The sequence below is a fragment of the Abramis brama genome (assembly GCF_963993115.1).
Source record: "Abramis brama genome assembly, chromosome: 25".
In the NCBI taxonomy this organism is placed as follows: domain Eukaryota; kingdom Metazoa; phylum Chordata; class Actinopteri; order Cypriniformes; family Leuciscidae; genus Abramis; species Abramis brama.
Genome location: NC_139987.1, coordinates 24,719,886 through 24,744,336, shown reverse-complemented (window position 1 = coordinate 24,744,336; position 24,451 = coordinate 24,719,886). Strand labels below are relative to the sequence as shown.

The 24,451-nt window shown below is 37.7% G+C and overlaps 1 protein-coding gene across 6 annotated transcripts in view; it reads right to left on the bottom strand.

Moving 5' to 3' along the window:
* The window catches only part of pitpnm2 (phosphatidylinositol transfer protein, membrane-associated 2), a 63,413-nt gene that overhangs the window by 35,762 nt on the left and 3,200 nt on the right, over positions 1-24,451 (bottom strand). For 4 of the 6 annotated variants that reach the window (XM_084104497.1, XM_084104500.1, XM_084104499.1 and 1 more), the window contains exon 2: positions 7,613-7,806. In XM_084104497.1, coding sequence (XP_083960623.1) covers positions 7,613-7,690 — 78 coding nt within the window. In that variant the 5' untranslated portion in view covers positions 7,691-7,806. Of the gene's footprint in view, positions 1-7,612; positions 7,807-8,411; positions 8,621-24,451 lie in introns of those variants that run through there. The other 2 variants (XM_084104498.1, XM_084104501.1) reach the window with 1 other exon arrangement.

Below are 24,451 nucleotides of genomic sequence, written 5' to 3'. Positions count from 1 at the left end.
TTTAACCTCGCTGCGGTTTCCTTCACTTTTGTCGAGTTTGCACTCTATCAGATGTATGAGATGAACTCACAATAGTGAAGCAAACCACACAAGAAGAGACGGCGATTTTTCTTGTGCAATTCAATTACGAGATTCATCATGTGACGAATCAGTGATGTCTGTACACTACAGGATGAGTAACACAACTAAGTTTAATACTTAAAATTCCTTGATGCTTAAACTTGTGCATCTAGGCTGGATAAACTACATTAATACTCTGGTACTGAAACACACTAAGCCTCTCATATTCAGATTCTGAACATGATCGATCACTTGATGATCACATTAAGTTTCTGGTTAGACACTGACAGCTGATAGAAGCTCTAATAATCACTTTTAAATGACCTAGTTTGAAAGAATTAGTCTCTCAAATGCTTGAAATATTATAATAATAACAATTTAGTGGGGATTTACAAAGGTAGTACTGATGGTACAAAGGGTACTTTTATGCTGAGAAAGCAGTTCACTCATAGTTTATGACGAAAATAATGCACACTGAATACATTAGAAAGGCCAATAACTGCTGAGAGGTCATAATGACGACGATAAAATGAACGGTTGGCACCAAGAGCTGTGTTGCAACTACCATAACTGATAGAAAGCATAAAACTGGAGTTCAGTTTTCCCTGGCAGGATTCCTGTGCACTCTAGCTAATTACATATTTCACATGAATGACTTTAATTCAAATGAAAAAATGACTAGGCCCTAAAAGGAGCACAGAGATTTCCAGCTCTCCAGTTGAAATTTACCACCTGGGATTTGCCCCTCAAAACATCCCGATTTCTTTCCGAAGCCGTGCTCAGCTCTACCCTTAATTTAGCATCTCCGTGGACGAGCGAGAAGCAAACGCTGCCCTATATGGACACGGACGGCCAACATCATGTGAGAGGTTTAACCTCGTCGCGATGCAACTTCGCTGCCCATCTGCGGAGAGCAGAAATCACGGGAGTGAAGTTGCCCTGGCAACAGGCCTGCATCATCGTGACCTCTCCCTCTCGCACCGCAAACAAATGACTGCAGTGAGCGCCACGCTCCGGCTGATGTCACAGGTCTCCATGGCAACCGCAGCTCAGCTGTGACGCTGCAGAGGAGGGAGTCTGACCGGAGGGGAGAGAAAGAGAAAACAGGAGAGCGAGAGATACAGCGGGAAGAGTGATGCTGCTGTGACGGAAGCTTTGGAAAGACAAATTCCTGCTGGTGTGTAGAACAAAACTGACAATATTCTTGACAATCTAGATATAATTATGAGCTTGCATTGAAATGGCTTAAAAGGGTGATTTTATACATTTCAACCAAAACCAAGCCACCGTTGCCAAAAAGATGGTAACTCTTTAGTTTAGGGTCCAATTCTCACTATTAACTAGTTGCTTATTCGCATGCATATTACTAGGATACTGTTTATTAACACTTATTAAGCACATATTAATGCATTATTCTGCTTGACCACCCAATACATAAACATAACATCTACCTTACTAACTATTAATAAGCAGTAAATTGAAGTTAATTGAGGCAAAAGTCGTAGTAAATAGTTCGTTAACAGTGAGAATTGGACCCTAATCTAAAGTGTGATAAAAAATGTATATTTTTTTAAAAAGAGGCAAAAGATGTTTTACAACAGTTTTTTATTAAATGAAACAAGAAAGAATAGTATTCAATAGTTTTTATTTATATGTACAAATACACCAATATATTGTAATATATAAACATTATACAAAATGTATAAAATAGATATTATTTTACATGTATTTTTGCTAAAACAATTTATATAAATATATAAACAAACATGAATCTACATATATTTTATATATATATATATATATATATATATATATATATATATATATATATATATATATATATATATATATATATATATATATATATATGCGCAATATCCATGATGTGGCTTAATTTGATTGCAATCTAAATCCATAACACACTGGTGTGACTCAACTCGGATGACACTAGGACCGGGTGATAAAACGCTAACGATAATTACTGCGATATAATTTTCCTTGATAAAATGATAACAAGAGTTTGATAAATGCTTGATACAATGTTTAAGCGGCAAAAGCGAAACGAAACAGCACTACTCGTTTGAACCGTGCGGCGCGAGCTTACGAGAGCAGATGCGTTTACTCACTGAACGGTCTCGACCATGTGACCACTAAACATCGCTGTGAGATCAGTGAAAAGTGCTTGAATTCAGTGAAGAACACAAATGTGTCCGTGTACAAGTTTAAAGCAGCGCTGACAAACTGGAGAAACACTGTGCGCAACAATGCAGTCAGAAGGCTTTTCAATCTACAAATCACCATCATTTACCATGGATTTACTGTAGTAACACTAACTGTGCCATGGTATTGTACCATGGTAAATGTGGTCTTGAATCGAATTTTAGTATATTATTAATGTGGACATGTATTAAAGGAGTAATGGAATATAGTTACAGTATTTTTTGTGATTAAGCTAAAGCATTTTTATACTACAGACTACAGTAAATGTATTTAGGCTACAAATACCATGAAACCATATATAGTTACACTTTACATTGGTAGTGAGGTGCTATATGTGTGGTTTTACCTGCTGTTATCATGATCTAAATGTAAGCTACTATGGAAGACCAATGGTTAATTTTAATAAAACTCAAACAGTAAGAATATTAAAATTTTACCCCCAAAAAATGTTCTAGTAGTAGTTTGAGTTAGGATGCTGCTGTAAATTTATGTTCATTAACAAAAACAGTCAACATCTGTAAAAATTGTTACAATTTGACAAATGAGACAAAACATGTAATATTAATATTGCAGCCTGCACTGCAAAGTCAAGCAAAACAAACCTGTTTCATGATTTTAAAACAATATCAACCATTAGAACATGCAGAAACTAAGATAAGAAATTAATTTTTCAACTAAGAAAAATTATCTTAAGAAAAAATTACTGGAACAGTCTAAAGAAAGTTCTGACAATAAAGAGTAGCTTAAAACTAGTAGTTTAAAAGCACAGTTAACGGTCTGCTTTCTACAACTTTCACTTTGGAACAAAGATCTGCCTTTCAAACTTGAAAGAAATAAAGCTTTGACATTTATTGTGATAATTATCAATATCGACTGATATGAAAAATTAGATCGTAATAATTTTTTTGGCCACATCGCCCAGCCCTAGATGACACACACTGGCTTGTGAAGTGAATAACTCATCTTTGGTGCTTCTCACACACCCAAAACCACCTCACGCCTTCCACAGCGGAACTAGTTTTGTTTATATTTCCACCAGCGTTGAACATCTGTTCACAGTTTCTGACCAGAGTTCTGCCGGGTAACATGAGGCCTTCTCACTGTAATCGGAAGCATGGGCACACAATCACACACACACACACCGGTTTAATACTACACCAGCGGGGTCACTCTAACAGTGTACGAGCATGCCGAACCATGTGTGTGCCCACCGCACACTCATTAGGGGAACTCTGCGACGGCATGTCAACAGATGGAGCTTATAAAAAGCAGTACTTGGAAAGTACGCCTAAACCGATCCAAATAAACATGTGAAACTAACTTTAACAAGGAAGAGGACACAAATGTTCTCTTTAGATGCAGATTTAACGTGCTAATTGGCTTAAAACTTCGACTCTCTATGCCAAACCTAAACGATTCAACCATCAGTCATATGGGTGCCGCTACTTCACACTTTCGATGACTCACGCTTTTAGAAATCTGCTAATTAGACACTCGTTCCCTAAGGACTTCAAGTCTTATGCGAGTCAACATCGCTTAGGCTCGATTCTGATGTCCGCTGACTTTAACAGCACAAGTGCTTAAATTTAGCGTGCCTGCTGCAATTGGATAGTAACGTCCTGGCTGTCTATAGGGGCCGTTTGCTTAATACCTCACTGACAACACCACTGAACGGCAGCTGCATTGACAGACTGCTAATTAACCTTATAAGACCATTCAGAGAAAGCAGAGCAATGTGGGTGGAAGCTCAGTTAGATCTGTGGCCGTAACCTCACTGTGATCTTGAAGAACAATCGGAGCACGCTGGAGACGTGCTAGTTCTCTAGATTTCACCCAAACGTTTCACTAGACACAGCTCTGATGAACGCTTTATGTAAACCAGCAACTTTGTGGACCACAAATGAACTCACGTTTGACGTTAACATGTTGATAAACTATTGCCACGATAGTCTAAAGGTATAAAAACTGCATAGCATTCACATGTATTGGGTAAAACACCCTATTTTAAATACAGTGTAGAACTGTACAATTTGGGGGAATTTGATCTTTAAAAAAGTTCCAGATTTTCTGTGCTTGTCTGTAGGGCCAAACATTTCGTGGTTATATATCAATGTGACTAAATTTAAAATACTGTGAAATACTGTAAAAAAAATTTTTTATTTATTGTTATTATTACTAAATGAAAATATTAAACAAAAGTCATAATGCAAAAAAAAAAAATAGTATTTAAGAAAAATAATATAGTATACTGTAAACTTGCAATACTAATAATTATGGTTATCTTAATTTCTTTATTTTCAGATATTACAAGCTTTTATTTGGGCAGAAAACTGCAGGGAGACCTTAAAGCTTCTCTTTTGCTGAAAACAACCAATTAATAATTACGATTTTACTTTGATTAATCATACAGCCCTATTACATTGAACTATTGAAAAGCACACTTGTTCAACATTACTTTCGAATTGTTCGCCATCTTTGTTTTGTTTTGTTTAGCTCAGCCCAGTGCATTCTGGGCAACTATGCCATGGTTCAGACCACAGTAAGTTCACAACATTTGCCCTTCTAGAAACATTTCCAACATACACAACTAGCACATCGCAGTGGTGCGTATTGATTCTTGGCATCAGCGTTTTTCCACGGTGGTTTCGGCATCAGCGCGATGCGTAAGGTGCTTCCTGCCTCGCCAGCACCCACAACCCTTCTGACATCCTCTCTCAGGGGATCACGGGCCAGATTTAGTCAAATATTTAGAGCTTGTGAAACTGTTGTTGTCAAAAATAGACTTGAGGTATGAGACGTGAAGCACCATCTTTGTTCTGTAAAAATTGCATGTGTGCATCATATCTGAATGATTCAAACACGCATGTTAGTTTCATTGCGTTTGACCCAGAGAGTAGAGCGCGTTTCAAAAAGGAAACACCAAGCAAGCCAGCTGTGAGTCACATCTTTTTGAACGTTACGCACTTCACAGAAACAACAGAAGTGCGTGACGTGCTTAAAAGGAAAACCCAAAAATAAAAAAGAAATTCTGCCATTTTTGTCGTTCCAAACCCACAGGCTGTTCTTTTTTTTTCCGTTGAACACAAAAGAAGATTCACACAGCTCTTTTCCACACGATGGTTCATAGTGACCATGTCTGTCAAGCTTCAAATAGGCTAAAAAAAAGCACATTAAAAAATAATCAGAGTGACTCAAAATAAGTCCTCTGATGATTTCCTGAGGAACAGAGTAGGGCTGAATATTGACACAAATTTCTTGATTCAATACGATATGATTTTGATTCACAAGCTTGCATAATTGCTTGCTTAATTTGCACAAGCTTGCTTGATTCAAAGATTTCATAATTTGGATAAATATATCAGATACAGTACATGGTAAATTTTCCCAAGGATGCAACAAATGCTGTAATAAACCATACAGAGTGTCAGCTGGTACTACATTACTATAATATAAACTAATTTGTATACAAAATATTAAATTAAACAAGCAATTATAATAACAAGAATATAGAATATTAGGGCTGTAATCAACCAAAGAAAATCTTGGTCGACTGAAGTCCTGAAATTTTCGACTAAAAATGACGTTAGGAAAAAAAGCGTTAAACTAATTAGCTGCGCACTGTGCGCAGTACTTGGTAGCCTTGTTGTCCGCCTAAATGAATTATAAATAAACATAAAAAACTAGTAGGTTATTTGCAGTATATTAAATCGTTTTTTGACCTTATTATTTTGCACTGAAATGAGTCTGACACACGAGTCTGTCGGCTCTGCAGCGTTGCATCACGTGCATCTGCGCGCAATATCATAGCCTATGATTTACGTTGACGTCTTTGTTGACATGGTAGAAGAGGACTGTGACTATGAATTAAACGCTCTCACAATTAAATAATATTCAGCAAACCTTCTAGTAGCCTACTTTCTTCAATCTGTCTCTCTTCTCCGGTGGGTCGGGCTAATCCAAAAGAAGTGAAAACAAGGGGGGTGTTCTGAAGACAGACTGTTACCTGGGAAACAGGGGTGCTCTGAAAACACCCCCATTAGCAATTAGTGCTTTCCACCTGATGAAATGAACGCGGCAACGCGGCAAAACTGATGAAACGAACGCGGCAAAAAATCGACCAATCAGAATTTTGGTTGAGCCAGAACGTATCGACCAAATAATCTACTAATCGACTAGGAGATTACAGCCCTAAAGAATATATATAGAATATATAATTAAACAAGAATACAATTATAATACTAACTTAATAACTGCATAATAATGTTTCTAAACCAATTTGTTTTCTGAAATATAAATTAAAATTGGCTGTCAAATTTGAGATGGATTTATTCAAACATACATTAAATGTTGAAGAACAGGTTGAGTATAATGACAATGAATATGCAATATACACGCAAATATTTAGCAAAACGCTCCTCTCTAGAATTATTTTTCTGGCTAACTATCGAGTTTATGGAGACTGAATGGCTTTTCTGAGGTAAAAAAATAACATTACATGACATATTGTTTACAAGCTGTTTCTTTGACATCTTTCCACGATTGAAAAACTGATTGAACAATTACATGAGACATGACACGGATTTCGCTGCATCTTTTCCTGATGTTCATTCATGTTTATTTCATGCTATAACTTGTAGTAAAGAGGAAGTGATGATCCGCTCTGAGGTTTTAACAGCAATCTGTTGCTCCACATTAAAAATAGTTTGAATTTCGCAATAAAATGGACAGAATTTGAACGACTTTGTTTCACATTAAAAGTTACGAAGCTTATTGGGATTTATTGGATGGGAGGCGCGATACGAAGTTCTGTTCATTTATCAACTGAAAACAGCAAGACTAAAAAAAAAATATTTGGGGGATTAAAAAATATCGATAACGGTTCATAAAAATAAGGATGACTAAAATTGAGAAATCTATATTTTTACCCAGCCCTAGAGCAAACCAATTTTAGCCGTAGATCTCAAAATATGGCGCAGAATAGACGTCGTTGGTTCCTGTGTGTCTCACAGTCAAACGTTATTGACGTCAAGCCTTATACGAGTTGCCATGCTTGATGTGAGATTTCTGATATTGGATATTTTTGGTAGATAATTTAAAACGTTGCATATAACTTATTTATTATTTGCATCATACTGTAAATTATGCATCATATTTCGTTATTACATTATGAATTGGAATGTAGCCCACAAGTTGTACAAACTACTTTTATGGATTTTTTTATAATCCTTTTTGGAGCTTGTCAGATGTGGTCATTATGAACATCATTGTGAAGCCGAGTAAATAAAGGCAGAATTTTCTACTGCTTTAATGCAAGATAAAACCATGAGCAAACCTGAATCATGTAGAGTTGAGCGATGCGGTACTCCTCGACGCTCATGGGCATGGGGATGCGGTACTCTTTGATCAGCATGATGGGCGTGGAGCGGGGCTGGCGCTGGAAACGCTCCGCTGGGTCAGGGGCAAATCCACCAGGACGGCCCTTAGCTCGAGTGCATCAGAGAGAAGGAGCCGAGCTCATTCTCAGACCTGGGGAGAAAACACAGGCAAATCAGACTTGATAATCATCGACGGATGTCCAGGGGATTGCTTTTGAGATTGTGTTTTTAACTTCAGTGTTGCTTAATATGGTTCTCCAGAGAAAATATCAAAACATAATCAATCTATACCATAAACCGCATACGTTTAGCAAGATTTGCTTAAATGCTTAAAACAAAAAAGAAACTTGATTCTCTGAAAACAAGTCTTAATATCTTATGCAAGTTTGCTTTTTGAGTAAAATTATGTTGTTTGAAGGATGTTGAGATATATTTACAGGAAAACAAGACAAAAATATGAAATGAAAAATACAGCATTTTGTTTCATTTTGAAGAAGCAGTGACACTGAGTTCTGTTCAATTTAGCTCTCGCTCTCTCTCTCTATACATGTATATTATGTAGAAAAACAGTGGTAAAGCATCATTAAAATTAAAATGCATATTAAAAACGGTGTATTTCTCTGTTTACAAAGTAGCATATTCCATATTACTTCCTAATCACTCACAAAACCCAAAACCAGCAGATGTTCTGTATAATCACAGGCATTATGTATACAGACATAGTGATCTGAAAAACATGCAGCGCAACCAACTCGCCATTAATAAATACAGCGTTACTGTACGGCAGAAGCTCTGCAATGGAATCCAACTGTCTGCGAATGACATCTATGCAAGCGATTTCCAGAAACAAAACACAAGGGGCCTCGTTTTGACCTTCGGCTGCCGTAAGACACGTAAATCCACCTGCTGATGACACCGAGGTCCGGCAGACACTGTAACTCTCCTGCAGATCCACAGGGTGTGTCACATGACACAGGCCGCTTAGTGTAAGACGGATTATCCACGGACAACTTAGCCAACTGAGAGGTAAAGCAGACAGTTGTGTGTGTGTGAACAGAAAGGTGAGCTGGTGTAAACACAAACACCATAAGACTCATAAACAATCGGCAACCATCGACTAAGCGACCATCTCAGGGCTCCCAGGAGGGGCCATGTTAGGTGCAACAGCTGTCAGAGCTAAAAATGGCATCCATGACGAAAAATATCGTGCTATTTGGTCTATAAATAGCTTGTATGGCTCGGTTACGTCACACACACTTGCAGTAAAAAAGGATTGCGCTGTGATTGCTCTGTCTTGCCCCTGGTGAAAAGGAAGCATTCAACACAATTACAATAGATTGGCTGGACCCTCGACGAGACTAAAAATAGTAGTAATAATCAAAGGCTCACAAAAGGAAAGGTTAGAGACCAAACTACTGTTTATCACCACTGCCTCATTCCAGGATACCCTAAAGCTTAGGTATTATTATAGGAAATTATAAGACATAGTTCACCAAAAATTTTAAATAGTCATTGTTTACTCATCCTGATATTGTTTTTAATTCAAAATAATAATAAAAAAAAAAACACTATAAATAATTTACTATTTTTTTTATTTAAAATGTAAATGCTAAAAGTACACTACCATTCAAAAGTCTGGGCTTAGTAATATATTTTTTTTTTTTAAAGAACTGAATTCTTTTATTCAGCCATTAAATGAATGAAAATGATAAGTAAAGGCATTTATAATATTACAAAAGGTTTCTATTTCAAATAAAAGCTGTTCTTTTGAGCCGTCTATTCATCAAAGAAATATGAAGCAACACAACTAACTAATAAATTACATTTTCAGGTCACTGTATGCATTCATTGAATGGAAAAGAACAGCTGAGATATTCTGCAAAACTTCTCCTTTTGTGCTACAAATAAGAAAAAATTCAAGTGCCGGTTTGGAACGACACCGAATCTAAATTAAGGATATAAAATAAAATAGTTCAGTGTTTTAGAAAGGACATCCAAAGTAAAAACAAAAAATTATTTTGCATTTATTCTCTTTTCGCATATAAATATGTGGTTTTGTCATTCTTCCACAGGACAGGCGATAAAAGGTCACAGCTGGAAGTGATTGTCGAGACTAAGAACAAAACTGTAATGGTCACCGCTGGTGAGTCACAGCTGCCAGCACTGGTGCATTCTGGTCCTGAACTAGGGATTGCAGCTACTGGCTTGTGGCTAGACCTGAAATATCAGTCAAATGCACTAAGATAACCATCATGAAGGCCTAAGACGTTCTGCTGCATGCCAGAGGCAGATGCCACAATACAAACACCAACAAAGCCTGCAAGACATCTACCTATACTTCAAAGAACAATATGGATGACATTTTCACTCCCACTGAAACCAGTTAGTCTGGATGCCACACCAACGCCACCCGGATCCCCAATAGTAGCTTTTTAAAACACTGTGGGATTCATTTGTGTCAGATGTGTCGCTCAAAACACTGACATATGTGACTATGGAGAGGGATTTTCAGCGCATTATCATCCTGTTTCTCACCAGCTGGTTAAAATGATACCGTAACACATTCGAGTATGTGTTGTCATCGATCTGTAACAACAAAAAGGACATTCACACTGCAGTTCGCATCAGAAGCAATTTTCCATAATTATGTTTGGAGGGTTTCTAAAAATTCCTCCTGTTGGCAAGTGTCTACATTGCCTATAAGAGGACAGTTTCCTACTGAGACCGCTTTCCCAGGGCCGATGTGTCCAAACAAACGGACACCACAATCCGATATCTTTTTTTAAGCACATCTCAGAAGCTAAAAGCAAAATACAGTAGTGTGCAAGCGACTAAAAAGGGGGCGATAACATTTAATGGCACGTTAATTATCATACAGCATTAGATGAGAAATGAAAAAGGTAATCGCTTGTTTGTGTCAAGTGTCCACATGGTAATATGTCACATTTCAACAGGCTCTTGACTCCTACTAGTAGAGAACCCGTTTTTATCTAAATATAGACATATGAGGAAACGCTGTCTGAGCTAACAGTATTTGTAATGAATACACTTAAAAATGTTGACATCATTGAGTGTAAGATTCCCCCCCCCCCACCCCCACCCCCACCCCCCCTGAACCTCCATCTTAATACGCCAAGGCGTGCATCAGTTAAGTTGCGAGGTGAGGTGAGGCTGTCAGGGTCTTAAGAACGGCAAAAATCACAGCAGAGACATCACAGATGAATTTGCATGTGAAAATACTGTGGGATTGATGAGCATTCCTTTAGAGACTCGGATCTAAAAACAGGAAAACAAAACGTGCAGATTGAACTGAGCGCTCAGAACTCTCCGTCCTCTCAAGAAACACCTGTTTATCAGTAGCGTCGCGAACCACGCACTGAGATTCAAGACGTCTGTCCGAGCATAGACGGTTTACCTGTTAGACGCCGCTTATCATGCTGTCTATCCAACTGATCCGATCAATGGACAGAAAGCAGCCGGTCCAAATCCCATTCCCATACAGAAGCATTCTAGCATCCTGCCACCATTGTTGTGCTTTTTTATCCTCTGGTCTGAATGAAGATGCCATCAAACACTGCCAGTTAAAATCATCGGGGAAACGTGAAGGGAAAAAAAAATGTCTCTTTTTTATCTCCTTCTCACTTGCAACCTTTTTTCTCTGCTGTTTCGCCTGTATCCACCTCTTGTGGGGCTATAAAGCTCTGTTGCCATGGAAATGCAAAAGGCTGTAATGGGATTGGCTGGAGTTGGTGTGATGAAAGCGGCTCAGGGACGGCCCACTAACTGCTGTGCTCATGAGAGGCTCCGCCCCCTCCTGTTTGCATTCACTCTTCCAGACTGACTGATAGCTATTAGATTCAGTCAGTGGAGAGAGGAACATCTGCAGCTTAATATGAGCGCGGGTCTGTCAATAAGCATTACGCAGCATCAATGGAATAAAAGAGAATTAATGGGGAAAAAATGAACAGGGAGGAGTCATTGAAACGGACATAATGACACCAACCTCATAAATTGACTCAAGCCTTTGAACACTTATGCAATTCTCACACTGATTTTGGAGGGAAATCTACCAGAATTCTGTGGAACAAGTTTAAACATGTTGAGGCAAAATATTTAAAACATCTATTGCATTTCCCGCACTGATTTTGGAGGGAAATCTTCAAAATTGTCAAAATAAATTTAAACATGGTGAGGTAAACATTTAAAACACTACACTCTCATTAGTAGCTGAAAGCATAATTAAATTAGCCAAAATATTTAATAAACCAACACACAAGGGAAAGGGGAATGCGTTGATGTTTACCAATGAGGGCTGATCCAATTTTGGGGAATTCTGCAGGCATTAATTCTGACCTGCTAGTAACTTACATATTTCAATACTTCGAATTGATTATTATTTACACATGTAATGCAACATAGACTTTGGCATCATTCCAATTTACAAACTAGCCATCCTAAATAGTATGCAATGCATGCTTGCTTTTTGAGCTAATAATACTCACAATAAGTGGACAGATGGGTTTTTAAAGGCAAATATCAATATCTAGACAGGAGGGACAATTTTAGTGAATTTTAAGTTAATATCATGCAAGTGTTCTTTTAATAATTTTTTTTTTAATAATTCATTAATAATTTAGGCTATATCAGCATTTTATCGGCCATCCTGCACTCTAAATATTAGCATGAGCCACTGAAAAACCTATTGGGTCAACCACTACCCACAATCCCTTGTCCTACAGAAGTGGAATTTGTGCCGGATCTCTTTACAAAAAAAAAAAAAAAAAAAGACGAGGAATTTGAGCAGAAGCTGCCACTGCTGTCCTGTCTTACAACACTTAGTATGTACTTCCCAATCACATGGAAGGTACATTCTTCTAGTGTGCAGTAAAAGAATGTGAATTGTGATGCAACCAAAGAAAAAAAGGTGGTTTTTACATCATAATTTATCTCTAGATCTTTAAATGCAAAAGATATCTGGATAGAAACCATCTGTCAAGCGTGCTCTCGAGAACATTGTGTTCTAATGTTTAACCCGACTACAGACATTAATGGCCACTTTGTTTTACTTTAAAGAGACAGAGTGACCTTCAATTTGCACATATACAGTCTCTCAGCTTGAGCTCATTTCATTCTGTTATTAATCTTTCAAAACTTTTAAATTATTTGATTATTTGCATGTACCAAAATTTCCCTCAAACATCTGAGAGAACATGTTCTTGTTTAACCAATGCAAAGGTTGCACTGGAAAAACTTGCGTAATAAAATCTGGCACCATAATTCACATTAATGAAATCTATCAATGATGAATATTGGCTCACTAAAGCAACGCTGCGGTTCCCAGAAACACATCGACCTCTGAGATTAATTCACTTTAACAGTGCTAATGTGAGGTCGGGCCCGTAGATTAGATATGCGTGACATTTCATATGGTGCTGCCTTAAGCTGTGCAGGGAAGCTGAGAGCTCTTTATTGATTTCTTTAAGGTTGGCGTCCACCACGATTGGGCATATCTCGAAGCCGTGTACAATTACGACAACGCATCAAGTTAGAAAGTCAGCGCAGCAGCTCCAGACATCTGATTTCATGTGGAACGCCTACAGGAGGGAAACTGAAAACTATTATGATAACAAGATGATGACGAAGCTAATTTCATCTGGAATTAAATTATTAAACACTAATTATTTCAATAATTACTTGGTAACTCTTGAAATAATGGTTACTTAATAATGTAATAATGATATAATGATAGCCACATCATATTGTTTTAACGGATTCATATTTGCCTTTAAAAGGATCATATTAAATATTTTCTTTAATATTTACACTACCGTTCAAAAGTCAGTACGATTTGTTACATTGTTAAAAAAAATATATTTTAAATAAAGTTAATTTGAAGTTTCTATTCAAGGAATCCTGATTTTAGGGATATTGAGTTTCCACAAAAATATGAAGCATTTTCAACATTGATAATAATCAGAAATGTTTCTTGAGCATCAAATCATCATATTAGAATGATTTCTGAAGGATCATGTGACACTGAAGACTGGAGTAATGATGCGGAAAGTTCTTTTAAATTGTAATAATTTTCACAATATTACCGTTTTTACTGTATTTTTGATCAAATAAATGCAGCCTTGGTGAGCATTAGAGACTTCTTTCGAAAAGCGATAAAGAAAAATCGTACTTATGAACGATAGTGTCACATTTTAATTAGTAACATGAATCAAGAAATGTCACTTTTACCACACTTAAAACCTTAAAAGTAGTAGTATCCATGTCTCACTATGTGATGTTCAAAAACAGGAATCATGTTGGGGACCTTGTGTATGTTTGACATTTCACATTCTTCTAGACGACCTGAGGAAGGAACACCAACGCCACTCATCCGTTATCCCGCCATCAGCAGGTTTCTGTTAACCGACCCGTCTATCTAGCAACAGCAATTTGTTAAATTTAATTGATCTGAAGTCCTCTGGCATCTCAACGCTGCCGGCATTACACAGACACAGGAGTCTGACACTTGCTGGCTCTGAACGCACATGACCCACGTCAATGGTCCAGCGTAACTACTGAACACGGCAAAATAAAACAGGATTTTTAATGCAACGGTAAATCCATGAGCACACAACGCAGACAAAGCACTTCCTTCTGTTTCCTTTGCTTTGGACACATTGTGTAACAGGACAAAAAACAAGGGAGTGTTTTGAATATTACAACTGTTGGCTATCGTGATAAATAGTCTTGTACATCTCGAAAGCGAAGTTTCAAAAGAGGTTATTTGATACGGGCATCACTGCCATAAGAATTAACACCATTATCTCATTTGTAGGTGTCAAAAGTTTAGATCTAATTCATTAAAATGAAACAATTAGCAGCATCTGCTAATATTTTTTTACAAACCTCTAACCTTCAGTAACTTCATCATGTGTCTTGTTGAGAAGAAATGTGCTTGCTAAGTGATCAGAAAGTCCTGGTGTACGACAAAAATATATTTATATATATATATATATATATATATATATATATATATATCTTGTAAATGGAAGTCTAAAGAACAAACACTGGAGGGAAACCACTAGGGATGAGCACGAGTACTCGAGGACTTGGACGTGACCGCGACGATTGATCATGAAAATGAAATAAAGTGATTTGAAAGCATGCAGTGATGCCTGGAATCACTTTAATCATGAAAATACGTGCAAGATGTGCAGCTGCCATATAGCCTATATTACATTATAATGAGAACACTATTCAGTTTCAGCCCAAATGCAAAGCCCAACATTACTGACTATGATTGGGTTATTTATCTTTTCCAAAAACATTGATGATATTATTAATAATCCAGTAGTGCATTTTTTTTATTTTCACAAAAATGTCATGGCCCCTAAAATATTTTGTTCTATGAATATCTGAACACGCAGAGAAAGAAAGAACAGAAAAAAAAAATGTGGGTAAGTTCCATAAAAAAGCAACATTTTGAACAAATAGCTGAGAAAATCGTGTTTTTGTCAAAGACTAAATCGATGATCATAACACAGATGGAGTAGATCGAGTCCATCAACACCCGAAAGCTTCACAGTCCTACAGCTCGTCCTGGGTCGACATTTCATTCAGTAACATTAGGCAGTTTTGATTTATATGCCGTTTAATGTTTGATGATTGTATTATTTGTGCGTAAGCAATGCTTCTATCGCTTGTTTCTGCTGCTTCTTCACCCGTGTTTTGATCCGGAGAGTCAGTACTCTTTCAGATGTGTAATAGCGCCCCCTACCATATAACAGTGAAAACATGGATTGCAGGCAAATTCTGTCGATGGCGGGGAAAGAGTTAAAATCTTTTCTCGTCATGGCTTGGAAACCGAGCAAGGATGTCTGGGAATGAACTTGAAATACAAGATGAAAATACAGTTCAGGAGCAAGATGTGGAGCGCCAATCTACCATATTAATAACATTATAAACAGAATAAAATAAACTTGCCTTGCCTACATAACATTATAACGAAAACACTATAGAATGTTATCGATTCTTTGTGCTTTAGTTGCGCGAGCCGCTAGACGTAACGCAGTTGTCCACGTCTGTCGCCATGGTTACTATGGCAGTACGAGCGGAAACCAGGGATAAGGCGGATATTACATCATTGACAGGCGACAAGTGGGACAGGGCGACAGGGACGAGCCATTATTTAAAATTGGAATTTCTCTGAAATTAAAAATCTTTGGGAACTTTTGGGATATTGTAAGTACACAACTGCAGGAAATATATCACACTGCAGGAAACATATCACACATATTTTTTTTTTTACAAAAATCTTACATATTGTAGCTTTAGAATCCCCAAAAAAAGAAAACAAAGTATAATTTCATATGTAAAGTGCAATACTTTTGCAAGGGTACTGTGCATCGCTGCCAAAACAGAATAATCCATTCCAAAGTGTTTCCTTCTCACTAATCTCACACAAGGGCGACGTGCTTTGCTTCCAACGAAGCTTTTTTGAAAACACCATAAAATTCTTATCAGAACATCCGAAGTCTCTTCTGCTTCAGATAAAATTAGAGGCAAATAAGTCGGAGACAACGCGCCGCTACACGAGACACATGAATAAATGGAGGAAGAGGGAAGCGCAAACAAACCCTTGACGTGAGGGGCGGATGATGAGAAAAGGCAGTTTATTTATAGAGCGGGCCAGCTGATAGTGGCTCGCCTCCGTGCTCACTCGTTTCTTTAAATTATTGTAATAAATCACTCACCTCACGGGGATTTGAGCTCAGATAATCGTCAGCCACTCATCTCATGCGGAGCTTCTACTCTGAGCTATTAAAAAGCCTTTTTAGGGTCCGGTCGCTGGAAAAATGAAACCTATTGAGAAAACGGCTTCCGTCGGGAGTCTGAGATGGTACGTCGCTGGTGTTGGCGGAGCACATTAGGGGGCTCGGGGTATAATGCATGAGTTTCATAAGGTGGATAGCTGATGTGACTGCTGATATGCTCTTGGGTAATGGGGAGGAACAAATAACGTGGCTAGGAGGGAAAATGCAAAAACACTGTGACATACAAATGCAACCAAACACATATGAACTAAAGAAAATCTCCCAAACTCAAAGTCAAGCACTAATAGGGATTAATATATGCAAATATGACACCTGTACGCTGAGGAACATATCATATTTAAACCTACGCTAATGCTAAGCACAAAACTGAATGGCAATCTTTCCTCAGCCCCTTCATTCTCCTTCTGCATTGCTTTGCGTTGCAAATACCTGCTGTGATAACAAATGCAAATGTAAAAACCTCACAATAAAATGCAAATCGCTTAGCAAGTGAGCTACAAGGCTGTTTCGACAGAATGATGAAGAGGCTGATGGCGTAAGCGACCCGTGTGTGGTGGAGGGAAAATTCCACTGGCCCTGGTACCCTATCAGATACGAACTCGGAGAGGAACTTTGCCGAAACACAGAAGACAAAAACCTCACCACAGACACTAGCAGCTATGTAGTTAATCGAAGTCAGAATCACCAGCTAGCGTTTCTGGCTTCAATTAGCTGGTAATGATGAAAACCATAAATGGAAATACTGCAGTTCTGATGCAACACGCCCGTTTCGACATTAAGCTGCGTGTAAATATTCAAAAGGCAGAGCAAATATGAAAAATCAGTTTGTAGAACAGAAGGACTTGGGCTGGCATTGATTTTTTATGTGAAATTAGCATAACTTGAGGCTTGAGAAATCGACCGCACTGTTGAATGCTGCATCAGGTGTTTGATTTTGAGTATCATTTTACAGCCAGGAGATTAAACACAAACCTCACACGAAAACAAAATAGACTCATCTACAAACTCATGCACATACAATAAGTTTAAAACAACTATTGAAAAAATTGTGCATGTGGATTAGAATTTGTTGACAGATTTTGTGTAAGAGAGACAAAAATGCCACCTGAGGACTATTTTCAGCTTTTGGGCGATATTAAATATGTATCTCAATATTTATATTTATGTATCATTGAATAAGAGTTTTGAATTTTGTATAGCGATCGTAGTTAATCCGTAATCCGTACGGGCCAGCTGCTCCAAACACCGATTAATTTGTTTAATTATATTTAATTTATACAGTGAAGACTATAAATAATCAAATGTAAAATAACAATGCAATGTCTGTACCTGAATACTGTTATACTTACCTGAAAAACATATGCTAAAGCACTGTTTATTTCATTCTATTGTATTTATCTATGCTTGTAATGTTTATTAGTTTATGCAGATTCACTCCCCTACAAAATCACCCAATCATTCTAGAATTATTAATTCTTTTCAAACAGAGCTGTTCATCTGGTGAAACTCTTTTCATATCGAAACATATATTGCAGAAAAACAAAATATCGTAATATCAGTTTTTTCCTATGTCGTGCTGACCTAGTTCTGAATCATTAAAACCGACATCTTGAACTATGTCAATTCTAACTTTAACTAACATTAAAACTGTTAAAAAAAAATAGATATGCTACAGAAACATTTTAATACATGAAAAATGTCAAACAGGGACTTCTTTGAGATATGACAAAAACTTTTTTTTTAAATCAATAATTTGAAATGAATAGTTTACAATGATTCATGGAAAATTGTTTAAATAAAAGAAATTCTAAAAACATTTGTCAATCGCAAAAAAAAATTGTGTGAATATTTTCCATTATTAGTTCATGTTAACTAATGTAGTTAACTAATGTTAACAAATAAAACCTTATTTTAAAGTGTTAGCACTTAATAGTCTTAAAAGTACATTAAAATCAAAGCAATATTTACAATGTTGATTCATTTTACATTGTCAGCAAAAAGAATATATTAAATATATATCGCCTACACCAGCATATATTTATTAGTCAGTTCTTTAAGTTCAGTGGAGGCGACACCATCAATCAAAGTCACAGTGGGCGTGAACACACACCCTAATACCATTAGTGTTCATCCAAGTGCAAAAAAGTGAGAAATGTACAGTTTCTTCTCGCTATGTTCAGAGCTAATAATGGCACAAACCACACAACCACGGACCCATTTGTTACCAAGATTAGGAACCTATTAAGACCAACTGGCCATTTCCTGATTGCATTCATTAATAATAGCGCTCTGCTTTGTGGAGAACGGCTATTGCCCGCACACAAACAAAAACCTGAAGTACTGATGTCACAAAAGAGGTTGAAGCAGGTAAGTCTGTACTAATAGAGTGGTCCTTTCAGTGTTATTGCCTTTCCAAGTCTATTACTGTAAGTGGGGCGGACAAACACTATTAAAATTTCAAAAGACACTGACGTTTGGCTTTGCCGTCACAAGCAGCATGAGCGCAATATCGCTTGGGGATGGTCCATGCAACTTTTCCATTTGTGAAATTGGGACGAGGTCAGCGGATGGTAACATTTCAACACATAGAGGCTTCTGATATGTTTGAAGTGAGAGTTCACCCTCAAATGAAATTCAGTCATTCAGGCTATTCGCCCACGTCAATACAAGCCTGTATTGTCTTTTCAATTAAATTTTTTCTACAACAACAGTTTATGGTGACCATGGCTCCAAAACACTTAAATACCAACAAAGGTGACAAAAACACTATTAAAGTAATTCATATGACTTTGACACTATATTCAAAGTAGGGCTGAACAATTAATCGAATTTCTAATCGCGATTACGATTACGGATGCCACGATTACGTAATCGTTCAAAACCGCAATTACACACAAAAAAAGCCGCTTACATTATTCTGCGTGGTGTGTTTAGAGCATGTTACATTGTGAGGCGAACCACGACTATTTCAGAGAACCCAGCACAATAGGAACTACCTGAGACGTAAGTGTACACTGAAATAAAAACTTTCCTGTCCGACGCTAAGTTATAAGTTACACTGCGGGCGCGCGCACTCTTCAATTGTACGCGCAAATGCGGCGGAGCGCGCTGTATATCGCTTCACTAACGTTATATATAAAGCGCAAAATAAACTACAAGCATGCAACGTCGTTACGTTTTAAATTAGAAAAAAAAACGCTCTGTCCGTATTCAGTATCTGCGGTCAGATGAGATGTTGTCAGGCAGCCTGACAACATCTAAATAACAGCCTAAATAACGATAGAATAATAACACTGACATATAGCCTGACTCAGGCTTCTATCGTTATTTTCATAACTTGATACTAAATAAAAAGTCTCTCACCTCAGACAAACGAAATTTCATGTCCTGTCAGTCAGTCGTTATACTACGCTCGTAGCCGGCACTCACTTTAACGGTTCTTTTAAGTATTGTAGTATCACCATGGTAACTGTTGTTTCCATAACCCCAAAATGCCACTTATTGGTTATTTTATATATTTTTTAAATGACTGTGGTGGCTCATACCAAGATTGTATTAACAAAAACTAGTTTATAGTCTTATAAACTAGTCATATTCTTACAATTTATTTGTATATTAAGTAAAGGGGGACAGTACTAGTGTATGTCAACAATTTTTGTGTAAACAAATGTATTATAATAGGCCTATATAATTCCTAAAAAATTTGCAGTGGGTCGCAGCTTGATGACCATGAGGAAATGTGGGTCCCAAAACCAAACTATTCAAAACATCATTCAATGTAAATTGTGATAATCGTAATTTAATTACAATTTCAAGGGAATAATCGACAATTATGATTTTTGTCATAATCGTGCAGCCCTAATTCAAAGCCATGATATGGAATTAATATTAGCTGTGAGAGCTGCAGATTTTAGGTCAATAATATTTCAATTCATCACGCAAAACTATCACGCGACTTCAAAAGACTTGAAATATAATGCACAAAATTCTCCTTTTGTGTTCCATAGAAAAAAATAATCAAGTTCGATAAGACATGAGGCCGAGTAGTTTTCATTTTTGAGTGAACTATTCCATTGAGATCCCATGATCACTCTGTCGGGTTACGGATCCTCATCCTAGCCATCTAAAACAGATCTAAATCCAGATGCCGTTCCTCTTGTGGACTGCGGGAATCAACTCTTCCAGATCAGCTGAGCTGACTAATGAGCAGAACAGGGAATAGAGATGTCGATGGAGATGGTATGGTTATTTGTAACTTTCTGCAAGTTATATAAAAACACCCAAGCATATGCCCACACAGCTCTTCTGCCAACACCAACACATTTCCTGCTACTGTACGCTTATTACCGAGCACAAGGGGTATATGTGGAAGCGGAGATACCAGTGGTGCCCAGTGGAAACGTTTGCCAAGAAAATCCAGCAAGAAATAGAACAGAACGCATCAATGCCAGAATGACTGATGTGATGAGATGATTCTCCCCCCCACAAGAATACTCAAGGAGATCCGGAACAAGCTATACTAAACATGATACAAAGCGCTCGCACATAAACCTACACACTTCATTTATTAATGGTCTCACCTGAGAGATATAGTGTCTGGAGATGAGAGGGTCGAGCGTCTCTGTTACACTCTCTGCCCGCTCGAGGGAAAAGTGCTACTGTTACACGGGTTAACAGATTCCACTGTACACCAACGACTGTCAGTCATATCACGCGTATGAACACAATCTCCATATCTCTAGGATTTAACCATATAGGGGCCTTTAAAACGAAGAAATGTTTAAGAACCAGAATCTAAAAGGATATTAAGATATCTTTAATAATTTACATTTAGTCATTTAGCAGACGGCATTGCTTAGAGTAGCATAAGCCAGACAAGGGAGGATTTAAGGAAAAGGAAATAAAATCAAATTAAATTCTTATCAGGTTAAGTGCTCATGGAAACTGAGTTTTCAGTTGTCTTGAATGTTATCAGGGATTCTGCATTCCGGATGAGGTTGGGGAGATCATTCCACCAGCATGGAACCGTGAATGAGAAGGTTCTGGAAAGTGATTTTGTGGCTCTCTGTGATTGAACCACGAGCCGTCGCTCATTGACCGATCATAGGCTTCTGGTAGGGATGCAGACTCGTAGGAGCGAGTGAAAGTAGGTAGGGCTGTGACGGTGGCAGTTTTTTACCACCGCGGTGGTAATGGACCCAAATACCGGCGGTGTTGCGGTGTTTGGGGGGTTGTTTTGAAATAAATAAATAAAAACAAAGAAACAACACAATAAAGCCTCTAAAGCATTGCAATAAAGATCAGTAAATACTGGTAACTTACATAATATAATAAATCTATTCTATTTAAGAAAAATCTTAATCTATTTAAGAAAAAAAAAACTTTTGTTTAATATTTCCACACAAAGACGCGTGATACAGCCTACCGCTCTGCACTTTGAGAGGGATGTGGGACACGAGCAGGAAAGAGACCATCAATCTCTTTTCTGATACCTTCATGTTTTCTACTTGTAAAAGGTATGAAGAGCGAATTTTATCTTCCACATGGGCAAGACATTTAAGCTATGTTTGCGCGCTGCCAGAGAAAGCCAAACTAAAATCACCCGCGCGTGAAACGCGCTTTACAAATGAACTTGACGCGCCTATACCAATATGTCTAATAACAAGCACAAACTGTGTTAAAAAGAATTTGACGTACATGTAAAAAATGTAGGCTATATCTGTCCTACAGCGTTTTTTCTACTTTACCACAGTAAAGAATACGAAAATAATCGACCTAAAAGCGAACAAAGGAAGAAACGTTTATAATCCCCTTTGGAAATGGGTGAGACGCGAGTGAAGGTATGGGAAAAGAAAAAAGAGATTCCATGCAGGGATGAGTCACGATTTTTGAATATTCGATTATGTTCTAATGTCTGTTGTGCGATCATTCTCTAAAATAAAATCTCCATGTTCTGGTGCTGATGCGGTTGACGCGTTCATGTGGGTGACGCTGCCAATAACGCACACAACAGCTGTCACAAACCGGCAAAAGTAATGATTATGAACGTGTCAAATTATAGCAAGGAGACATTTGAATTGTTTATTAATAAAGTGGGGTTTTTTGTGTCAGTGTTGGGCTGCAAAGATGAAGTTGACGATGCTCACTCGTCATCTTCGCAGTGAACGCGCCTATAGAGAGAATTGCACACTATACGGAATACATAAACACAGGGTGCGAACTACGGGGGAGCTAGGGGGAGCTCGGCTCCCCTTAATAAGACATGGGCTCCCCTGAAAAGGTGATTTGTGAAATTTTGGGGGGTCTCAAAAAATATTGACAATATCTTATTTTAATATGCAATTCAGTTTTGTGTAATGTGATCATCGTGGATTATTATGTGTAAAATAGCAAAAATATCATTCATTCATGCAGGACGGCGATTTAAACCTACTGGTAATTCACTTCAATAAAGATAACTATGCATGCTATTCTTGTCATGAGCATCAAGGTGTGGTGGCGCTGCGGTGCAAATTCCACTCATGTTAACACAGATTCGTCGGAAAAAATATAAACGAGGCCATTGATCTGCGCGCGAAGTCCTTGAAATCCATTCTGTGTTAAGGTAAGGCATGTTATTCCCAAAATGTGTTGTGGCTGGGTTGTTATAGGTCTGCGTGACTCTCGATGTCTTAGGCCTAATTGAACGGGGGAATTATGGTATTCTTCTGTAGCCCGACGAATAATTTAACCGTTGTTCATGTGAACTCAAAGACAGCCTATTTATAGACTATTTGTTGGTGGATGTTTGCTGTTTGACCTATCAATTCGGGTCGATAAAGTATAATAGGGTAAATCCTGTATAGTGATTTATCCTATATAGTGCTTGCATAAAGCAAGTAGTGCATACACTTGTGACTTGTAGCTGTTATATATCTGTCGTTCATGAACGATCCATTCATTGCGTCTGTCACGTGACAGTTGAACGAAAGACTCTGAAGGTAAAGTAATTATTTATGTTCCTTGTAAATTATTTTTGACTGCATTATAATGTTTCTTAATTCAGAATATAATCAAGATTGCGTAGGTGGATGTGTTCAGGGAATTTGCCTGTTAAAAGTATAACATTTAAAGCCCCTTAGATGAACGAAATGGCTCGAAAAAAGATTCTTTCATTTTGATGAATGAGATCGAACAAGAGTGTCAGTAAAATGATTCGAACTTCCCATCCTCGTATGGCACGCGCATAACCAATACCCCCCCCCCCCTTGAAAAAAAACATCAACAAAAGTGGGCTCCCCCAAAAGACACGGTATAGTTCGAACACTGCATAAACATATGCTAGTCGGTTTATTTTCGTTTTTAATTGTTTTGTTTAAAAGTAGACAATTCAACTTTCTATATGGAATAACTAATGGAATATTTTTAAATTCGCTGATTATCGGGTGAAGATCGCAAACCAGATTTCAAAGCCGACAAAGTTTAAATTTATGGACTCACGCACAACTCTCTCATTCGTCATGAATTCAAACTTTTCCATGGCTGGGCCTGCATTTAATTGCTAACCTATTATTTATTTTGTAAACAAAGCTTTGTGTGTCATAATATTAATGTAAAACAGCATTCACATACAAACTTTTTTTTTTTGCAAACCACCGCCGGTACTCCTCAGCCACCGCGGTGGCGCTTTACAACCGCGGTGGTGCGGTTGTCAAGTTTACCGGCACAGCCCTAAAAGTAGGAGGGAGCGGAGCCTGTGGTAGATCTGTAAGCAAACGTCAATGCCTAATACTTCTTGAGGTACAGACATGCAGACTTGGGGCAAAAAACACAAGAAGTGCTTTTTCCTATTTTTGAACTGTCACTGTTGGTATATAATGCAACACAGATAGCTAAAGTCAACAGATTCAACTAACAGACCTACCGATCTCTGATCCTATCTTTCTAAATTCATTTTTGCCCCCTCTAATTTGGCTCCAAATCTCAGGT